The sequence below is a fragment of the Vanessa atalanta genome, chromosome 15, assembly GCF_905147765.1.
Source record: "Vanessa atalanta chromosome 15, ilVanAtal1.2, whole genome shotgun sequence".
NCBI lineage: Eukaryota > Metazoa > Arthropoda > Insecta > Lepidoptera > Nymphalidae > Vanessa > Vanessa atalanta.
Genome location: NC_061885.1, coordinates 1,626,866 through 1,649,386, shown reverse-complemented (window position 1 = coordinate 1,649,386; position 22,521 = coordinate 1,626,866). Strand labels below are relative to the sequence as shown.

At 33.4% G+C, this 22,521-nt stretch overlaps 1 protein-coding gene across 1 annotated transcript in view; it reads left to right on the top strand.

Annotated features, from left to right (window-relative positions):
* LOC125069171 (sodium-dependent neutral amino acid transporter B(0)AT3) overlaps positions 1–19,841 on the top strand; it is a 36,533-nt gene extending 16,692 nt beyond the window's left edge. Inside the window, exons 2-5 of the mRNA XM_047678569.1 lie at positions 16,520–17,191; positions 17,631–17,992; positions 18,750–19,013; positions 19,561–19,841. Coding sequence (XP_047534525.1) covers positions 16,520–17,191; positions 17,631–17,992; positions 18,750–19,013; positions 19,561–19,747 — 1,485 coding nt within the window. The 3' untranslated portion in view covers positions 19,748–19,841. The remainder of the gene's footprint in view (positions 1–16,519; positions 17,192–17,630; positions 17,993–18,749; positions 19,014–19,560) is intronic.
* The last annotated feature ends 2,680 nt before the right edge of the window (positions 19,842–22,521 follow it).

The following is a 22,521-nucleotide window of genomic DNA, read 5'->3' as shown; positions in this document are numbered from 1 at the left end:
TGACTATTTATATTTTTAGTATGAGATTAAAATTAATAATAAGCAAAGTTAAAAGAATTTGCGGAGTTTTAGTATAGAATATCTCCGCTTAAACCGTTTTGTTTTTGTAGAGCCGCGAACTTGAAGATTCACTTTACTTAATCATGTTTACATAATAATCGAGTTAATTTTAGCGAGATTATCTACATTATTGTGAATGACCATACGGCAAACGTGAAATTTAGGATTCGATCGTATCGAAAGCGGATAGTTACGGAAAAAAATATGTAAAAATATCAACATCGATTGGCTAACTTGACTTTAATCTGGATGGTCATTTGACGGTAGCCGCCGATGACGCAATAGGCGACCGGTGAACTGTTTATATATAATTAAAGGCACATTCGTTCATTTGGGGTTATAATAACTACTAATTAAAAAGCAATAAAAATGTAAAAAAGGCAAATTGTATAATTTCAAATAATCTAGAGACTTACATTTTATGATAATGTTGGACCAAAAGCCTTATCCGAAACACGCTACATGTAATGGTACAAATTTAATATATTCAGCGATTTTTGCAAGATGTAATCATCAAATCTATTTATATCCATGAAAAAGCGATCTTTTTATGGATATAAATAGCTTTGGGTTTTGATCCCAAAAATGATCTCCAATCAGCAAAAGCCGAATCTAAAGCCAATATAAAAATAGTTTGGACGGGGCCTAATATAAAAATAAGATATCAAAAATATTTTGGTGTACCAAAAATACCACTACGATGCTATTATATAAAAAAAAATACAGTATATAGTATTTTGTTATATACAATATATGTATATAACAAAATTAACATACTTTGATCAACTTTAGATACACGGGACGATAGTCAAACAAGTGCCGATATTCAAATGGATGTGGTCAGCCATACATACAAAATTTACCTCCTAATCTAAGGTCTTATTTTAAAGTTTCAATAAGTTTCGTGCTTGGCGTTAGGGCTTTGTACAAGCCCGCCTGGGTAGGTCCCACCCATTCATCGTCTAACAACAGTTAAAAGTATTGTGTAGCGATTTGAAGAGTGAGTGAGCCAGTGTAACTACATACACAAGGCACTTAATATCTTAGTTTTCCAGGTCAATGGCGCAAGGCGATGTAATGAATGGTTAATTTTTTTATGATGCCAATTTGTATACATTATATTATATAAATAAATTATATTTTTTTTTTTTTTTTTTATAGTTGCAATAAAAAACTATTACTAAAAAACAAACTATGCTTAATGGTCATCGATAAATTTTAAGATAAATATTTGATTTGACATTGGAACATGCCGTTGTTCAATTCATAACCCAAACAACATTTGTAGTAAGTAATATTAAACTAATTAGTTAGATTTAATGAGTTGATGTTACAGCTGAGTGATGGACCACGTTTACTACTCGAATGTATCGAACAAACACACTTTATTGTAGTATTTTATTATATTGTAGTAAAAAACATAAATACAACGCCCGCTCATGCGGGTCGAAGTGTTGTACAATCTGTATCCGTTCACAATGAAGGGACTATCTAATATAAACATTTTCATTTACAAAACCAAGTTAAGCTCAAAATATACTAATATTCTGAGCTTAACTTGGTTTTGTAAAGAAGAATCGAAGTATTGAAGCGCCCTAACGAAAGCATTTTTTACTGATAAATATTTTTATTTTGGAGCTCATCTCAGCACTAAATTTAAATTCAATGCCATTGTTATGTTAAAAAATGTTTGTTTTTTTTTTTTTTTTTCAATAACGATAGCTTGCCAATTAACGCCGTAAAATAGATATCCATATGAAACGTATTTTTTTTATCTCTCCTCGCTTGTTTATTTACTTTTAAATAGCTTTTTGTTGGGCATGAATAAAAAGTTACACGTATGTGTTAGTTATTATATATTTCCTGATTAAATAATTATATTCCAGAGCCAAGTATTAAAATACAGTTGCACTTAAAGTTTGTTGAGGAAAGGTGCGATGGACGCAAGGTCTTCACAATCGGGTATCAGCTTCCCTTTGAACTGGATACAGGATTTGGCGCAGAGAGGTCCTTCGAACCACGATCCGAACATCTTCTTGCATTGGGCGCAATTTTCCAAACAAATTTCCAAAGGATCCCATCCAGTAGCAATGGCTGGGGTGGCATTTATGTGATCCATGCAGAAGAAGAAGATAGCTACACAGAAGAGAGCGTAGAAAATAAGTTTTCCTGCCATTTTGATGTGTTCGTGAGTTACTTGAATTCGATGAAGATAAGCTGATGACTGTGATATCCGAATGGATCGCGGGCATTTTATACAAGAATCTGCCAGTTTTCTTAAACGAACCGTGTGTACACGACGGGTGGTTGCGTATTGTCCATTATCTAAATTGATTTCGTTCTAATTAGATTGTGGAAATTATAGATACACTAGCCGTGTATACACGATGGTATACCCAATCGGGAAACACTGAAATATTTGTCTTCGTTGTTATTCATAAACAGAAGACTTAATGTCGATTTCTATGCTTTTAATTAAAAAAAACTAAACGTCTATACAAACTTTCATGTTCAATTTCACCCTCTTTGGTAATTAATTTTCAGAAACGCTTCGAAAGACGACCTTACAGACCCACTTTAAAAAAAAATCGAAAATCTTCGCTTACCTATGACCCGTAAATCTTACCCTGGTATAGGCTATGTGTCTTATGTCAGACAGTAATATTAAAATTTTAATTGCATCAAAGTTTCTTCCGACATACGTTAATTCCCTAACGAAATTTGTTTAAGCTTGATACTCTTTGTCGAAGAGTCTTTCGAAAGTTATAAATATAAAAATTGGTATTAAAACCTCTGCTTATAATAAAAATACAACTGTCAAACAAAGTGTTTTCGAAAATTTATATCCCAAGGCGGTGAAATTGGGAATGACAGATTGTATAGACGTTCCTTTTTTATTAAAATCGTGGAAATCGACGATAAGTCTTCTGTTTATGAATAACAACGAAGATAAACATTTCTGATGAAGTGTACCATCGTGTACACGGCTAGTGTATCTATAATTTCCACAATCTATTTAGAACAAAATCAATTTGGATAATGGACGATACGCAACCCCACCCGTGGTTTACAGATACGGTTCGTTTAAGAAAACTGGCAGGTTCTTGTATAAAATGCCTCCGATCCATTCGGATATCACACTCATCAGCTCATCTTCATCTAATACAAGTAACTTACAACCTCAACAAAATGGCAGGAAAATTCACCTTCTACGCTCTTTTCTGTGTGGTTATCTTCTTCTGCATTAATCACATAAATGCCACCCCAGCCATTGCTACTGGATGGGATCCTTTGGAAATTTGTTTGGAAAATTGCGCCCAATGCAAGAAGATGTTCGGATCGTGGTTCGAAGGGCCTCTATGCGCCAAATCCTGTATCCAGTTCCAAGGGAGGCTGATCCCCGACTGTGAAGATATTGCGTCCATCGCACCTTTCCTTAACAAACTTTAAGTACAACTGTATTTTAATACTTGGCTTTGGATAATAATTATTTAATTATGAAATATATAATAACTAACACATACATGTAACTTTTTTTTATGCCCAAAAAAACTATTAAAAAGAAGTCAATAAACAAGAGAGAAGGGATAAAAGAAAATACGTAATAATACGTAAATAAGTCTAGCATCTGGAAACCTCTTGGAAATTGGAGTGCCGCCGAAAATAGTCCGTTTGCTACAAAGCATTTACAACAAGTATTCTTGCAAAGTAACTCACGACGGCCTCATATCGGATGACGTTGCAGTGCACGCGGGTGTTCGCCAAGGCTGCGTCCTATCGCCGCTACTCTTCTTAGTCGTTCTAGACGGAATTTTGCTTCGCATCTTAGAACACAGGCGCCGCGGCATAGAGTGGGGATTATCCAACGTCTTGGAAGTCTTGGATTACGCTGATGACATATGCCTGCTGAGTCATACCCACGCCGATATGCAAGCTAAGCTAAACGATCTAAGTCAGGAAGCGGCAAAAGCAGGGCTTAAAATCAACATCCGGAAGACCAAGGAGATGAGAACTGGTCTGAAGAATCGTTCACCGTTGCTGATTGGCACAGAGGCAGTGGAATGCGTCCACAAATTTTCATACCTCGGGAGCGTCGTGTCAGAGACTGGTGGAAGTGAAGAGGACATCGCTTCACGGATAGCCAAAGCCCGAACTACCTTCGCGCAGCTGAGACCTGTTTGGCAATCACGGAAACTGACCCGAAGGATTAAACTTAAGATATTCGGGTCCAACGTGAAATCCGTGTTGCTTTACGGGTGCGAAACGTGGAAGGTTACAAAGAACATCTCACGCCAAATCCAAGTTTTCGTCAACCGCTGTCTTCGTCGCATTCTCGGTATTTACTGGCCCGAGACCATCTCAAACTTAGAGCTGTTGGAGAAATGCCATGAGAGCCCGATCGACAGTCAGATCAAGCGTCGTAAGTGGAGATGGATTGGACACACGCTCCGAAGGGACCCCGACCATATTCCCAAACAAGCTTTGGACTGGAATCCCCAAGGGAAAAGAAAGCGTGGCCGTCCCCGTCAAACCTGGCGACGCTCCGTTTTGGCAGAGGCGGCGAGCATCGGAATGACGTGGAGCGAGGTGAAGGCTGAAGCCCAAGACCGATCGCGATGGAGGACATCTGTGGACGCCCTCTGCCCCATCTAGGGGACATAGGACATTCATCATCATAGCTATTGAACATAAATTTAGTGGTGAGATGAGCTCAAAAATAATATTCTTTATCAGGAAAGTTGGCTTTCAGTAGTGGAATATAAATAATTGTACAAAATGCATATTTGCTTTTATATATATACTAATACTTCGATATTTTTCAACAAAACCAAGTTAATCTAAAAATATAATAGCCAGAATTGTAAATAAAAATGTTTACTTTCTATTTCCATCTTTTCCATCAATCAGCTGTCACATCAACTCATTAAATGTAACTAATTAGCCAAATATTACTTACGGCATGTTGTTTAGGTGGGTATGAGTTGAACAATACCTTCTTCTTGCATTGTATTATTCTTTCAAATGTCAAATCAATGATATCTAAAGAACGTTTATAAGTAAGGCCGTTATTGGTAAGTTTAATTGGTGGTAGGGATCTGTGCAAGCCTGTCTGGGCAGGAACTCATTGTATTCTACATAATATTCTACCGTCAAATAGCAGTATTTTGGTATGGCTGTGTTCTGGTTTGGAGGTTGAGGGAGCCTGTATTTCGGCAGGCACAAGGGATATAACATTTTAGCTCCTAAGTTTGGTGGCGAATTGGTTTGTTGTAAGGAATGAATAATATTTCTTACAGCGCCAATGTCTATGGCCAGTGATAACTGCTTATCATCAGGTAGCCCATTGACCCGTCTGCCTACATAAAATATAAATAAATACTATCTTTGATTGTCTATTGTATTAAAAGATTCAGTCCAGAAACGAAACATATACTTTCTCTGCTTTTAATATTTTCCTTACTACATTTACGTTATTTTCTACAAATCTTGACAAAGTTTACATGACATACATAAAGTATCAACATTTGGTTTCGGTATGGCCTCTGTATTTCAGTATAATCTTCAAACTTCGTGACTGGTTTGGCTTCGTGATTACTATCAAAATTTATTTAAACGAAACAAAAAAAACCTTAACCCCGTAAAATTTCAGGCATCCGCAAGACTGGTGACGGAAAATGACGTTGAAAAGTAAACTTAAAGATTTTTTCACGATGATACAATAACGTTAATTTTAATTTAAATGTAGTGCATTACAAATTATATAATTGTCAGTGTCATTTAGAAACGTAAGTGTGAATACAAGAAGTAGTTCTCGACTCGTGTTCATTCGACCCCGTAATCTGCCTAAGGGCCCTGCACTGAAGAAGATGCTGTCTTTGTTTTCCTTTTATATCTTATCTTCTATGTTCGAGTAAGATCTGAGAGGCATTAACGTAGCTTTGAAATTGTGCTATCTCTAAGCTCCGAGATAATTAATTATTATTTGTCTTTTACTTTACTGAGAGTGTGTTACTGAGTCGAGATGGCCCAGTGGTTAGAACGCATGCATCTTAACCGATGATTTCGGGTTCAAACCCAGGCAGGCACCACTGAAATTTCATGTGCTTAATTTGTGTTTATAATTCATCTCGTGCTCGGCGGTGAAGGAAAACATCGTGAGGAAACCTGCATGTGTCTAATTTCAACGAAATTCTGCCACATGTGTATTCCGCCAACCCGCATTGGAGCAGCGTGGTGGAATATGCTCCAAACCTTCTCCTCAAAGGAGAGGAGGCCTTTATCCCAGCAGTGGGACATTTACAGGCTGCTAATGCTAATGTCTTTTACTATCGGATAGTTTTATATTTACGTGTTTATAATTGAAAGGAGATTCTTTTTTTAATAATTCAAAGAGTGACGTAATAAGTATTTTCAAGTCACAATGCGAAAAATGGAATTGTTTGTAAAACATTGGCTCCATCACATTTTTGTTGTCCTCATTAAAAATAAAATGGTTTGAATGCGGTAGAACATTTTATTTGGAGATTTATTGAATAACTACAATACTTTATAGAAATACTACTAAAAATGCTATGAAATAAAATAATCGTTCATGGCTTGACTATACTAATCTACCTCGATCAAGGTCAGGGACCTTAGTAGTACCAGGTAGATGAGTATAGCTACGCCATTGTTTTTAAAGGAGAAAGTATCCAACCTGTTACTAAAAAAAACTAAATGATTTTTCTTCATTCGTAAAAGACAAAGTAAATTTTAAGATGTTGATTGCAATCTATAGAACTAACTTCAGAGTATATTTAGTTCAACAATAATTTGAAACTTATACAAACTTTACAAAGGAACTGGTAGCTATTCTTGGAATGAACTTGCGTTATCCCAAGTGCGGAAAAACTTTGGAAGTGTACATTGAATCAAAAACTGGAAATGAAATATTTCTACAGTTTATTCCACGATTCCTTGATTTTAAATATTTAATACAAGAATATAAATCACGCTCGCCACGTTACGTCAATAAATTGAAAGTGGGTGGAGCTGCAACAAACAAACATGTCTTCCTATATAATAATATTATACGCTAAAGCCTTCTCCGGAACCCACTGTATCTAATATAACTTGTATAATTTTACGAATGTTTAGTACGAGTAGTATTTTCAGTTCAAATTTCGAAAAACTTTAACACATTTATTTATAATAGTATGTAAAAATTTAATATTTATAAATTCTTATATATATATATATGTACATAATAAATAGGACATAATGTGTTACACTTTGAGATTTTAGACACATATACTATACAACTGTTTGCATCTTTGATGTATAAATTCTTAAGAATTGTTGTAATTGGAACTCAATGAAACGAAAAAGAGTCAGACAAAATCATATTAATTCAATTTAATTATTAAGTTTCACTTCGAAAGTGTGTGACTTTTACTTTATTATATAGGTAGGACGGGCTAATGGGTCACTAGTGAGTGGTCACCATCGTCCATAGACATTGGAGCTGTAAGAAAAATTAACCATTCCTTACAGCGCCAATGCGCTACTAACCTTGGGAGCCAAGATGTCCTTTGTGCCTGTAGTTACACTGGCTAACCATTCAAACCTGAGCACAATAATACTAGGCATTGTTATTTGGGGATAGAATACTTGATAAGTGGGTGGTACCCAAGCAGGGGCTTGCACAAAGCCCTGCACCATGTCAGGTGTGATACTAATATGTCAACATTATCTTTTAGTTTATTATAAGTCTAAATAAAATAAATTATGTTGATTTACATAAGAATTATTATATAGTAATAAAAATTAAAAATAGTTACCGTACAAATCATGACCGTGTGGAATGGTGGCAAGAATGCTAGCAACATTTTTCCCGTTGAATTGCAATTCCGATACTCTGGGCAGAAAAAATGAACCAGCCCTTATTATATATGTTAGAAATTTTCATCAGAATCTCCTTTTTCCATTAGTGAACTGTTTTGTCGTGCTGTTAAAAAATTGAAAGCAGAGTGCTATTTTTATTTTCTGGCGATAAAAGGCACTTCAATACCGTTTCGCTCTCGAAGCGTGCAATGCTATAAAGCCTGTCGCACAGACACAACTGCCTGGATGGTCTGGTTTAAAAGGCTGCTGTTTCGCAGTCAGGGTTTCATTCCTGAACCGGGGAATGAATATAGTAATTCTCAGATATTAGTGTTACAGTCCCGGGTTTCGAAAGGCACGAGACGGTCAAGTCAAGATTGCTAAGCCTCTCTTAAGTCGGTCCTCTTTGAAGTAATAAATCAACACGATCACCATAATTGCCGAGCATAAGAGAATAAGGGCCGACATGGCGCAGTGGTTAGAACGCGTGCATCTTAATCGATGATTGGGGGTTCAAACGCAGGCAAGCACCACTGAATTTTCATGTACTTAATTTGTGTTTATAATTTTTCTCGTACTCGGCGGTGATGGAAAACATCATGAGGAAACCTGAGGAAAGCATGTGTCTAATTTCAACGAAATTCTGCCACATGTGTATCCACCAAACCGGATTGGAGCAGGTGGTGGAATATGCTCCAAACCTTCTCCTCAAAAAGGAGCGGAGACCTGAGCCCAGCAGTGGGAAATTTACAGGCTGTTAATCTTGATGTTATATTGATCACCATAAATTATATAACAAAATCGCTAGTGGTAAAAATTTACTATGAACATAGCCTTATGAAAAATAATTACGTATTGTAACGGTTCCAGATTTCATTTTTCTTTCCCTCGCTTCGGTAAATGGGGATTAAATTTATCGTTTTCTCAATAACAAAAGGAAAAAAATATAATGTGAATCTATGACTGTTATAAATCCCTATAAATATTGTGTCTAATAAAACGCTACGGGATGCCGAAAGAAACGAAACGTCGTTATTGTTGGTTATTGAAATAATTTATAATTAAAAAAACCAATAAATAAATACGGATCACAATAAATGAAACCCATCCTAAGAATTTTATCACCTTCTTGATCGCACACACACACATACACACACTCACTCACTCACTCACTCACTCAATCGCTCACACACACACAAACAATTTATTCGACATCGGTTCAATCGTTTAGGAGTTAGATAACATTTTAAATATAAAGTTACGTACTTTACACACACATAAAGGAATGAAGAAGGGCGGTGGAGACGAGTCATGACTATCATGCCGTTTGCCGTCACGGCATACGAGTCGGTTTTACCTCAAGGTGTGCCAATAAATGTTTTACACCAAAACCGAGAAAAAGTCTAAATAAAATTTATACTATTTACTTTGATTTTAAACGACGGAGTATATAGGTATATGATTAACTATTTAAATAAAACACTACTGGCTCCCAAGACAGAATACTCTACTAATGTAATTTAATATTATTTCCTTTGACAAAGAATAGCGTGATTCAGAAAAACGAATAAAGTGAACCACGACATCTATTGTTTCGTATTAAAAATAAATACATGTTTAAAAATTATACACTATTGAAAAAAGAATGTTGCTATACGTTTCGTTTTATGTTTTAATATTGATGATAGAGCGTTTTGCTTTTAAATTGTGGGATTGATTAAACAGGGGCAAGGGACGACATCTTAGACCTCCTAAGATAATACAACAGTTAATATTACACAATAGAGTGCCTAAAGGCTGCCATCTACTATCAGATAGGTTCCTTTGTCCTTTTGTTGCTTGTAATTTTACTTTAAAGTTGAAGACGTGTGACGTCATATAATCATCATCCTCCTGCCCTTATCCCAATTTTACTTGGGGTCGGCGCAGCATGTCTTCTACTTCCATACTTCTATGTCGGACGTCATCTCACAAGTAACATTCTTTCTAACCATATCGTCTTTCACACAATCCATCAATCGTTTCTTTGGTCGTCCCCTAGCTCTATATCCATCCACATCCACTCTCAAAACCTTTGTATGACGTCATATAATACAATACAAATAAACTTTATTCCATACAAAATAAAAAAGGAAGAACAAGAATACAGAAACAGTCTGGTAAAAATGAGGTCTTATTGCTTTTTCATATATCTTGGTTAGAGGTCATCATACAATCAAAAGCGGCTAAGAGCTAAGATTTATAAAAAAAAAGATTTCCTTCAACGCCAAGCACTAGATAAATTATAAACACATAATAAACACAGGAAAATTCAATGTTGGTCTACTCGGGTCGGCCACAGAGCCAATTAATACATTAAACATAAAATACGTGTGCGTCTCGGTGCGCCGGACGGAAGTGATAACTTGAACTAATCTAAGTTGAAGTTATATCAAGCGTCATGGATATTAATGAAACAGAGTGCTGGTCATCCGTTAATATCGCTGACTTAACAGATAATTCATCTTAGACGCGCTGTCTCAATTCATCTTAAGATTATTTGAGGATAAACCATTAAATAACGAAAAAGGTCAAGGTCACAACTATTAATTGAAACAACGTTTTTTTCACATTTAGAAACGTCTGTATGGACACACAATTAACATGTAAGCATTTTCATGTTTATTGTGTTACCTAATCGAATCGTTTTATTACGACTTTGTAATATTTTGTCGTAGAATAAAACTCGGCTATGTAACGAATCCTCTTAATATACCTTACGAAACTCACGATGAGTGTATTTTTTAAGAAAGAAAATTTTAGGAGATCTATTGTCAATTTTACGCTTGGCTGAAATTTACGATCTGTTCTTTTCGGTACGATTCATAAAAAAAATCGTTCAAATTTGGTATTTGAAAGTTATTTTTTTAATTAACGATCGACGTAACGCTGCGTCCATGGTTACTAATTAATGGCACTGTACAAAATAATAAGACTATAATATAACAAGTCACGTTAGTATGAGCAATGCCATTACGTATTCGGCCTAAGTAGATACTTTTTAATAAAAATGACGTCATATATTTAATAAAATAATTAACTGTCATTAATAAAGAAATATTTAATCAGCTCATATTGCGGACAATAAATTGCAATAAAATAACAATGGAACAGATTTAAATAATTAACATAAGCAATAGTTACTCTTCTTAAAACAAAGAAAGAAAAATCAAGTTACCTAAAGGTGATATCAGAGGGTTCATTCGAGTGAATGATTCATTTTTCTTTCATTCCATGTTCACAAGGCTTAGCTGGAATGACGTAAAAAAGAATATTCATCCGTAGTTTCTTTCAATATGGCGTCGAATGAAGTCGTATCTCTTGGAATAAGTTTAATTTGTGATCATTTGATCAAGCAGCTAAAAAAAAAGATTAAGAAAAATGCGTTCGAGACAAAATGGCCAAATCCGAGTGCACGTTCACTGTGTTCAGACTGTTCATTTTTCGTTCTTTCGGAGTGGGAATAAAAGATGCCGAATGAACCGATCCAACATCGTTGGATCAGTTCACTAATGAATTCATTCGGGACTTTTATTTCACTTTGTGTTTAGAGTGTCACTTTGAGTGAAAGATGCAAAATGAAACACGAAAATGAACAAAAAATTAACCGTCTGATTCCACCTTTAGACAAAAAAAATGCATGAAATATTGGTCTGGTCCAAATAGGTAAACCAATCAGTATCAGTTAGGTGATTATTTAATATTTTTTTAAATAAAAAAATTAGATAAAACGTAAAGATGTATAAACTTTTAAAATAATGTACTTTTGTTTAATTAAAAGCATCTATTACAAATTTACATGCAAAAATATTTACTACAATTTTATGGAACTAATATTAGTTTCATCTATTCTGGCATCGAGCCAAAATGCACCGATAGATGCATACTACGGTATAAAGCTTACAATTGTAGAGCTCGCCTACGCGACTATATCCGAGCTACGAACTTGGATTTGTAGTCGCGTAGGCGAATCATTTCGCTTTACTGTAACGACGTGGGCGTCGTATTATATAGCAGAAATTTCGTGATGAATTATTTATACAATGTTGAAAATATGATTTTTATTAATGAAAGGAAATACCATAGCGGTTTATTTATTTCGTATAGGTGGACTGGCAGATTGCCCATCTGATGGTAAGTGGTCATATATATTGGCCAGACAAATTGGTACTGTAAGAAATATTAATGATTTCTTGTATACAGATGTCGGTTGCAGCTGTTAGCTAATCATTTCGATAGAATCTACATTTCCAACTGGTAGCTTAATTTAATTTTTTAAAATAATAAATATAGTCGTTATTATTCGTTAACTTTAACTTACTTAATTAAATAACATAATAACGTGTTGACGTCGTTTGTGGATATGCTTTTTTAATAAGGGTATATTTAATTTAGTCTGTGAATACGTGGGTGGTATGTGTGGATCATTTAAGTAAATTTTAAATCACTCCACGCCCACACGATACGACCAGTTGAGCTGAAATTTTGCCCGCAATTTTGTTTCGGGTAATAACGCAATCCAGTGTACTACATTGTATTGCATTTGAATTCAATAAAATCTAGTTTTTGTTACTGTGTACTATTTTTATATGTTGTACATATTGTGTACAAATTTAGAAGACGTTCGTATATGGTCCATTGCATATTCAATTAATTACTCACATATATCTTTGCTCTAACGTTGTGAAACGTCAAATTGTACATATTATACGTTGTGTCACACAATGTCAAAATTATCTCATTATTTTATAGACGTTTTTAATCATGAACATTTTGACGTTACACAGATCAATAGTTATTTATAGTCATAATATGTTAATATTTTTCCCTTAGTAGTTATAGTCGAATTCTCGTGTTGACGTGATACAGAAAAAATACAGTTCAGTTTTTGGGGAATTTTTATTTGAGCCATAAACAGCGCCTTTTGTTGGTTCCGCTGGACAAGAAGTGAGGGTTACGTAGGACTCCCCGAATACCCTTTAAAAACCCGTGGCACCCACTCCATTTCTTCGGTGATCATCACGGGATCGTTTGCGCTTGCTACCGTGACGCCCCGTCAGTATGCCCAGCTATTTGAGCCTCAGATTTTTTTTCACCTTTGTATAATGACTTCATTACACAAAATAGTATAACATTTTACCAAATTTATATAAATCAGGTAAGGCAAGTGTGCCACCATCTGTCACGCTGACCCTTCCCGTCGCGCATATTGATTGCGCCTCTCAAAAGCGCCATAATTTTTTTTTTATTGCTGGAAATTGTTTTTTACCTGACGCTTAGAGCTCTACCCCAAGGCCATAAACAATGTCCGAGATTTATTGTAATCCCCATATAATGAAATAGTTACGTGTGTTTCTGGTCACTGGTCGTTCGAAGGTCTAATACCTTTATGTATAGTATGCTTTCGACGATAATTTAAAAGTGTGGCATCAACATAATTTCAAGATCAAAAATCAAATAAAAAAAGAGTATATGTTGAGCTCTACCACATCATTTTTAAGAATTTTGTGAATCAAACACTACATAGATTTTCATCGCATGATAAATAAACCCCGTTGACATGAAAGTATATTATAAATATTTAGTATTACATTAGTATTAGAAAAGAGTATTCTACTGTAGAGTCAAGTTGTTTCCACTTATATATTTATGTGACGGTTGACTTTCTATATATATTTCTATATTATACATTTTATAATAAAAATAAAATAACAGGTGTCGCAATGTGCATATAAAAAGTCAGAGGCAATATAAAAATATGTAACAAATTGCTTTGCTTTGAATATCTAACAAAATATATCTCGAAGCGTAGCAACGTGTAGATTGCTACGATATTTCATAATAAACGTTCTACGTACGGTCGCAGACATCATGATAAAAATGATATACATACATAGAAGTAACTATTGAAATATATGTATATATATATATATATATATATATATACAACGTTCACAGTCTGTAATCTCCGAAAATATTCATTTAAATGACATGCTGTAAAGGACCATGATCTATATTAAATGTTTAATGTATTTAAGGTACTTGATTGGATAAGGATTAATTCTGAATTGCTTAAAATCGCTTCGAATATAAGCCATTATTTCTCGTAAAAAGTAAAGGATAAAAAATAGTTAGTGTAACCCTAAGAAATAGACATGGCAACTTTTTGAAGGCCTTTTTAAGGTGTACAATAGTGTAGTACATTATTTTGATCTATCTTGGAGGGTTCAGACAACGTTAGCAATGTATGTGCAAAATAATGTAATTTATTCTACTATATTGTAGATGTATTAAACATATAAACCTTTCTCTTGACTTGAATCAATCTATCTATTAAAAAAACTGCATCAAAATATGTTGTGTAATTTTGAAAGATCTAAGCATACACAGCGATAAGCGACTTTGTTTTATACTATGTAATGATAACGTAAACATTGTATCTTTTAGCATTAAAATCAAAGTATAATTTGATAAGCGTAACATTTTTAGATATTGTCAAACAATATAGATATTATAGATCTAAGATCCAAGACAGAGTTCAGTTGAAGGAATAATTCTTCAATTCAGAATTTCAGAATAACGTTTCCAATAATATGTAATGTTGGATAACACAAAACCTAAAGTAACTATTACGTAATCCCTTGCTTAATTAATTCGATAACAGAATCAGACGTGTAATAACCATTAAGAATATTAAATACGAGTTCAAGTGGTATTATCCAAAGCATATGTATATATTGTATGTTGATTTGGGGACGGAAATAGGTAATATTTAAAATATAATCTGATCTCATAATCGTTGGTTAAGTCTAGGTTATCTCTGTTGTAAGTCATATATAAATAAAGACAAACCAATAGACCTAGTAATTCGATTTACAATAGAGATTAGTTCGATTTTCCTAATAAATATTTCGTAAAAGATATAAAGTAAAAGCGAAGAAATAAATGTCCTATTGCAGCCAAAAATTTTTTTAAAGGAAGCTTTTTCCATGGAGATGTTCTAAAGCGAGGTATGTTATTATCTACAAACAGTTTGTCTTCTCCGATGAGAACGGGACTTAAATCTCGTAACTTGTGCATGCTAATGGTGGGGTATCGTTGTACACATTACCGTTCACTGATGCATTCATATTAACAGTTTGCAAAATAATAACGTTCGACGGGTCTCGACTATAATCTGTAAGCTTATATTATTAAAAGGGTGCAGGATAAGCAAAGATTTTATTTCGTAAGTTCGTCACGTTCTGCAGACAATGTATACAAATAAAGTGAGATCTGTTTCGACAATTTTAGAACTAAAGACTTGAACTATATTTACACAAACTTAAGTATTTTATCGAAACAAAATGATACCGTATTAGTAATCCAATAAGATATAATTTTGTTGTTTACTTTATAACTTAACTAACTCCTAAAGTTTTGGTGGTGATTAGTTGAACAATGTTGTATGTCGTATGGCCATCTGTAACCGGAATTTTATCATTAGACATAGCAATGAGCCACAATCTTTAGGAACTAAGATGTTATGTCCCTTGCGCCTGTAGCTACACTAACTCGCTCACCCTTCAAACCGGAACACAAAAAGACAAGTATTTATGTGAAATTAAGAATTCATATATTCTCATGTGAAAATTTATATGATATTGGGAAGCTTATGTATGTGTTAATACAGCTTGCATATTTTGTATTATAGACATGAAAATATAATGTTTAATTTTATGAATTGCTTTGTCCCTAAATCTGACGATTAGAAGTTAGATGTTCCGTGGTGACTTGTAAAATGGATTATCGATTTCTTAATTAAAATTTAAGGTAATTTTTATTTTATTGATGTTAATATAACGATTATTTAGATCATCAAAGCATTATGTATCTATAAATATCTGTTACATAAACATCACGAGTATATAGTAGAAGGAATCTAAGAACGGCGCAACTTCAGACCGGATTAAAGTATTATCCTATTGGATAGTACATAATTATATCTTTAAAAGCTTAATAAAAACTATAATATATAATTTCACTGTCTTTGTGTATGCCACTGCACTTTTATACACACTTTTGTGGACACAGTAGATGGCAGTGCAGAATTTACTAAAAAAATCTTAATTTAACTGTACGAAGTCGGTATGGGAAGCAATTTTTTTATATAGTTGTTTAAAAAAAAAACTTTTTTCTTGGCGGTAGCTACAGCTATAGCCAAACAGGAATGCTTAGTCAAAATCAAAAACAAAATATACTTTATTCATATTGGCTTTTACAAGAACTTTTGAATCATCATTTAATAAACTATATTAAGTGAAGCTACCACCGTACTGTTGTGTTTCGGTTTCCAGCGTGAATAAGTTATTGTAACTACAGGTACAATGGACATAATATCTTAGCACTCAAGGTTGGTGGCGCAAACGCTATGTCAGGAATGGTAATAACCATTCTTATAGTACCAATATCGGTGGTAGGTGGTGACTACTAACCATCGAGTGGCTCATTTGCTCGACCTACACAATAAAAAATAAAAAAATGAAATTGGAGGTAACTTATCGAATTATTGTTACAGGTTAGCAGTCCGACCCAGTACTTTTGGTATAGAACCACTCTTCAGATATCCGAAGACATCAACTACCCAGAGACCTTCAATTACAAAATCGCGCTGGCTCTGATCATCGCCTGGATATTAGTCTATATGTGCATGATCAAGGGCATAGCTTCTTCCGGAAAGGTGGTATACGTCACCGCTACATTCCCTTACATCGTCCTTGTAATATTTTTCTTCAGAGGAATCACTTTAAAGGGCATGGGTGATGGACTAATTCATCTGTTCACCCCGAAATGGCATAAGATATTGGATCCAGTAGTTTGGCTCGAGGCTGGTACACAAATATTTTTTTCACTCGGCTTGGCATTCGGAGGACTCATCGCTTTCAGTTCTTATAATCCAGTCGACAATAATTGCTACAGAGATGCAATTATGGTATCTATGACGAACTGTCTAACGTCCATGTTCGCTGGGATTGTGGTATTCTCAATAATTGGATTTAAAGCCACAATGGTTTATGAGAATTGCCTGCGTTTAAGAAATGACACATTACTAGAAGTCTTTGGACCTGCTTACAAGTCGATGATATTTCCTGAATCTGGTCAAAGTTTTTCTGTGGATTTAAATGGAAATTTAACAAATTTAGTCATGCCAAATTTACCGGAATGTGATTTACAAAAGGAACTAGATAATGTAAGTATAACAAATAAACATAAACAACAATTTACAAAATAAGTAAATATATAATAGTGGGTAATCGAATGCGTGGCAGAGTTAATATTACAAAATGTATCGTTAATTAATGAACCGCGAATGGTACTACAAGTTTCACATCACTAGATTTAATTAACCCCTTTTTAACCGCTACATCACAGAGTATAAGGAATAAATAGAACCCTTAATCAAACGAAAACCTAATAATTAAACTTACTATTATGTATTATAAAGGGCTGAAATACGACTAAGGGCATTTTACAATTATGACAAGAACCAAATCAGCTTTCAAAAGACAACTGTGAAAGTAGCAGGACTTGAGATGGATAAACAAAGCTGAATTTTGTTTCACCTCATAGTTTTTTACGAACGTAAGATTCGATTTTCTCTGTAATAATAAAGAATTTCTTGTTTACAGACAGCTTCAGGTACGGGACTCGCATTCATCATATTCACCGAAGCAATAAATCAATTTCCAGGCGCTCAATTTTGGTCAGTTCTTTTCTTCCTGATGCTCTTTACTCTTGGTATTGATTCACAATTCGGAACTTTGGAAGGCGTTGTCACTTCCATCGTAGACATGAAGCTATTCCCAAATCTTCGGAAGGAGTACCTCACAGGAGGAATATGTCTCGTCTGCTGTTTATTATCAATGGCATTTGCTCATGGCGCCGGAAGCTACATCTTCCTTCTTTTCGACATGTATAGTGGTAACATTCCACTGTTGATTATCGCCTTTTGCGAATGTGTGGGCATAGCATATGTATATGGAGTTAAAAGGTGAGTTAATTGAATGACCGTACACTTAAAAAATATTCACAATCATTAAAAACAATTATAGTTCACATTGAAACATAGTAATGAAACATTTTTGGAAAAAATCGTTTTCCTAAAACTTTATATAGGTAGTAATGTTACCGTTCTAATTAAATCTGCAATAAAACGTTAATTATTTTTTTTCAATGAAGGTCTTGTTTCTATACAAGTATAATGTATACTTAAAAAAAAAAACAATACCAATTCTGTCTTTATGTATTGAAAATGATCAAGCATTCACGGGAAAATTAGAAGGATCATAGAATTCCTACTCGAATATTCTCGTATATATATTGTGAGTACTTTATTAAATGTCTCCAAGAGTAAACTTTTTATTTCATAACGGATTTAGTTTATACGACCTTTATGACTATTTAGAACTGGTTTTATATTCGGGCATTTATTAGATTTAACGACATTTCAACAGGATAACGACATGTATAAATCCTTTTAGAACTGGTTTTAATACAGACTAAATTGGGAAAACAGACTTCTAAATGAGATCGTTAAAAGTTAATTCATAGTTTTATATATCGTGTTAGTAAATGTTAGTTTTCATAATATTGTTGTTAGTATTTGTTGAAGAATATTTTTCATATTTAGTGACTTTGAAGCCACGTTTTACATCATAATGGAATCTTTTCCATTATGGTGTAAAACAGTCTTCCTTCCGGTCCAGATGAGGTCTTCCTGTGTATTTAATTCTTACTATTCGTTACAGATTTGCTGATGATATCGAATTGATGACCGGCCAGCGTCCAGGGATATATTGGTTAATTTGCTGGAAGTATTTATCACCTTTAGCTATGCTTTCTATACTTATATCCTCATTCGTTGAGCTGGCTATGGAAGGCTCGGGGTATGATGCCTGGATAAGCTCTGAAGGAGACACAGTTCGAAAACCTTGGCCAATTTGGGCAATTCTGTTGGTGCTGGTCCTTATATTGGCTTCAGTGCTTTGGATTCCTGGATTGGCAATTTGCAGGTAAGTTTGTCTGTTTTCATATAAATTATGACATTTACGAGAAAATTTGAAACGGCTCGCTATTTTTTAAGTGTTACTGTATATATATCTTAGTATAACCGTAATTGTCATGGTTATCAGCTTAATGATATAGAAATAAATGTCTTGCATCCCCATTTAGAGCGAATCACAACAAAGTTTATAAAAATCTTCTAAAAGAAAGCCGAATTCAACTCACTTAATTTTATAATTCTTGCTCGGCGATTAAGGTGAGAATCGTGAGAAAATTCGCAAATGTGTATCTGTAATATAGATTCATCACCCCGGTTTGGATCAGTGTGACGGAGTAAGCTCTAAATCTTCTCCATTTTTATCTATAACAATAATTAAATACTGGCTAATAATCCACTTACGAAAAATTTTATTTATTAAATTTGTGGTTAATAACTTAATCGAACAAAATCTAATAACGCATCATCACCATTAAATGTAAAAATCCTGTCATTATATCTATTTATACAATTTCTCCTCATGATGATCATATAATTTAATAATTATACAATTCCAGATATTTCGGTATACCAATAATAGATGATGAGGAACGTGCTTGGTTCCCGGCTGAAGATCTGCGTGATTTTCACGGGATAGAACCTAGACCAGTTTCCACCATCGAGACTTTGCTGTTCTGTACCAGACCTGATGGTACCGAAGGTTGCTGCTGGCCAGGATGCTGTGAGACAGATGATGAAGAGTAAATCATGAAATGGTGATCAGTTGACTAGATCTGTTAATACCAACATATCGAAATGGAATATCATTTTTTCGACAGCTTGTATTTTTGATTTTATATTTCAGTAAAATATTTATAATATAAACATCTTAAATTTGATAAAAACTAACGGCTAAACCAATCAATGTTGTTTGGGGGGTGATTAGTTAAACAATGTACTTAAATTTTTCTATTAAATGTGGCTTTGTTTTGTGCCGTCAAGACACAGATTATTACGCCAATGTCACGTGCGGACGAATGATTAAACAATGTTCTATCTTCTTATTTCAAATGTAAAATCACTGACAATAGAAAGAGAAAAATAAGTGTTAAAACTATCCGCTAAACAATATTTATAAGTAAGGCCGTAGTTTTGTATTTTTTGTAAATTTTACTGATTTACTAAAACTTTATTTCGTCAATATCATACAATATCATTTATATAAGACGTCCATATCAAATTTCATTGCATATGTGCAATAATTAGATATCTTATATTTTTAGTGAAAATTTTAAAATATCTATTGAAATAAAGTTATTTTTACCCTAGCTTTATTCACTCGCCAAAAGATACCTAGATAAGACGATATTTAAATATCTCTATAAATATCAGCGAGAGTGTGCGCAAGCAAGCATAAAAATATGAACTAATTGTAATGAGGTAGAATAAAATTCGGAACGCACATGACATGACTTTGAAATTTATAATCGGAGAACTGCTTTGTCAATGTCTTTATCTTTAATAGTTTAATAAGATATCTACTGTATGTTTACCATTTACCAATACATATAAATGTTAGATTGTAATGTCAAATTGTTTTTGTCATCACTAAAGGTAGCTTAGAAAAAAAAACCATATCAAATTGTCATATCCTACAGTTTTTAAATGATTTATAATCTGTTTAAAAATATCATATATTTATATAAAATATATACACTGGTCCAGTACAGGTGTCAGGGATATAAGGACTTCTTAACTGAGCAAGTTAATTTATATGCGACCTGTTTTGCAAAGTCTATGGAATTCAAATCAAAAAGGATTTATATAAATATTGATGTATTTATAAACACGTTTATATTTTTACTTTTTACTTTGAATACTCTGTTAACTATATTAAAAATAAAAAAAACATTTTACTATTGTTAAAAATAATTAAGGTTATAACCTTTAAAACGACAATAACTGATTAATTAAATCATTAAATGTTAATCTATGACAATAACATTATACGATTTTTAATCGGATTTATAAACATCTCTATATATTAATATTTTAAAGATGATTTACTTTTGTTAAGCTAGTTTGAGGATTATGATAGATGAAGACAATACGAAATCAAGATTAAATAAAAATATAATGTTAAGTATCTACATAGCATTTTTAGACTTTGATGTGATATTTGTTGTTGACTTTTTAGAAATATACTATAATATAATTAGCTTATGTTGCGTATTAATCACTATATTATTACACGTACGAACTGCAGCTTTGAGTATTTATACTTCTAGATAGACTGTCAGAGCTGAGAACGCGTCGAACATAATCGCCAACATTAATCACTAAAATCACGCAATTAGTAAAGCAGTGTGACGTTTGGCAAGTGTCAAACGTAGCTGTCAAAGCAAGACGAAGACAATAAAGTTGGTTCGTTTGTAGTGCGGTACTCTATCTGCATGTATTAATATCTAAGTATAGGGATAATGTTTTGATTTGAGCGGGTTCAACATCGATATCACTCAATATTTAGGTTTAAAAAAATATCACTCTTATCTATCCATTTTTAAAATTAGAATGAAAAAAAAAACACTCAAGGTGTCTTTTATATAAACATAATGATTATAAAATAACTTATTGTTTTCCATATATATATAACAAATGATTGCTTGGTATTTATGTATACTTATGTTGTTATGTAAGTAGTTTCTTATATTTATTTACTTTAGGACAATAATATTTTTAATTTGATTCTGCCTATGTACTGTTATAATAGCTATGAATATATCTATTACCCTTTCGGTAAATAAACCTAAAAAAGGGGGAAAGGTTAACTGAATTCAAAAAAATAATATCCATAACCATCTGCAAAAGATTCTTCATCGATTGGAGATACATAGTCTCACTCCGGAATTCACTAGTTTTCACGACGCTCAACCATTACAGTACAGAAACCATTACAGAAAATGTCTCCTTTAATATAAAGTTAAAGTAATTTCTAAATTGGATAGCAATGTATTGAAGGAATTGTAATGTTGTTAATTATATTATTAAAGTTAGATTTATACATATGAGACGGAAAATAATCGTATAGAAAAAGTTTATAACACATTAAGTCCTCGTATCATGAAAAGAAAAAAAGCTAAGAGAGCGTTTTTAGATACTGAGATCAGTTTAGCTCATGGACATCTTCTTTAAAAGATACAACTAGAAATATTTATATGCAGGGGCATTTTTATTTTATGTCCTATATTATATTACGTGTATAGGTAATCATTATAGAGTACCTTAGCCTTCAGTATGTAAAATAAAAAATTTCATATAAAAACTCCTTAGGTTTGCGGCCTAGGTGAATATCCTCTATTTTTCTTGGTACTGGTATCCCCAATGATGTTACTCACACCTGCTCCACCAAAAAAATCCTCGACCTCTGCCTTATACCCTCTTATATTTCTCTCCGTCTTTCACTTCCCATACCTATAAGGAAGTATTATTAGTAAAAAAAAAAAAACAATTTCTGAATATGTATTTTTGATAGTTTATTC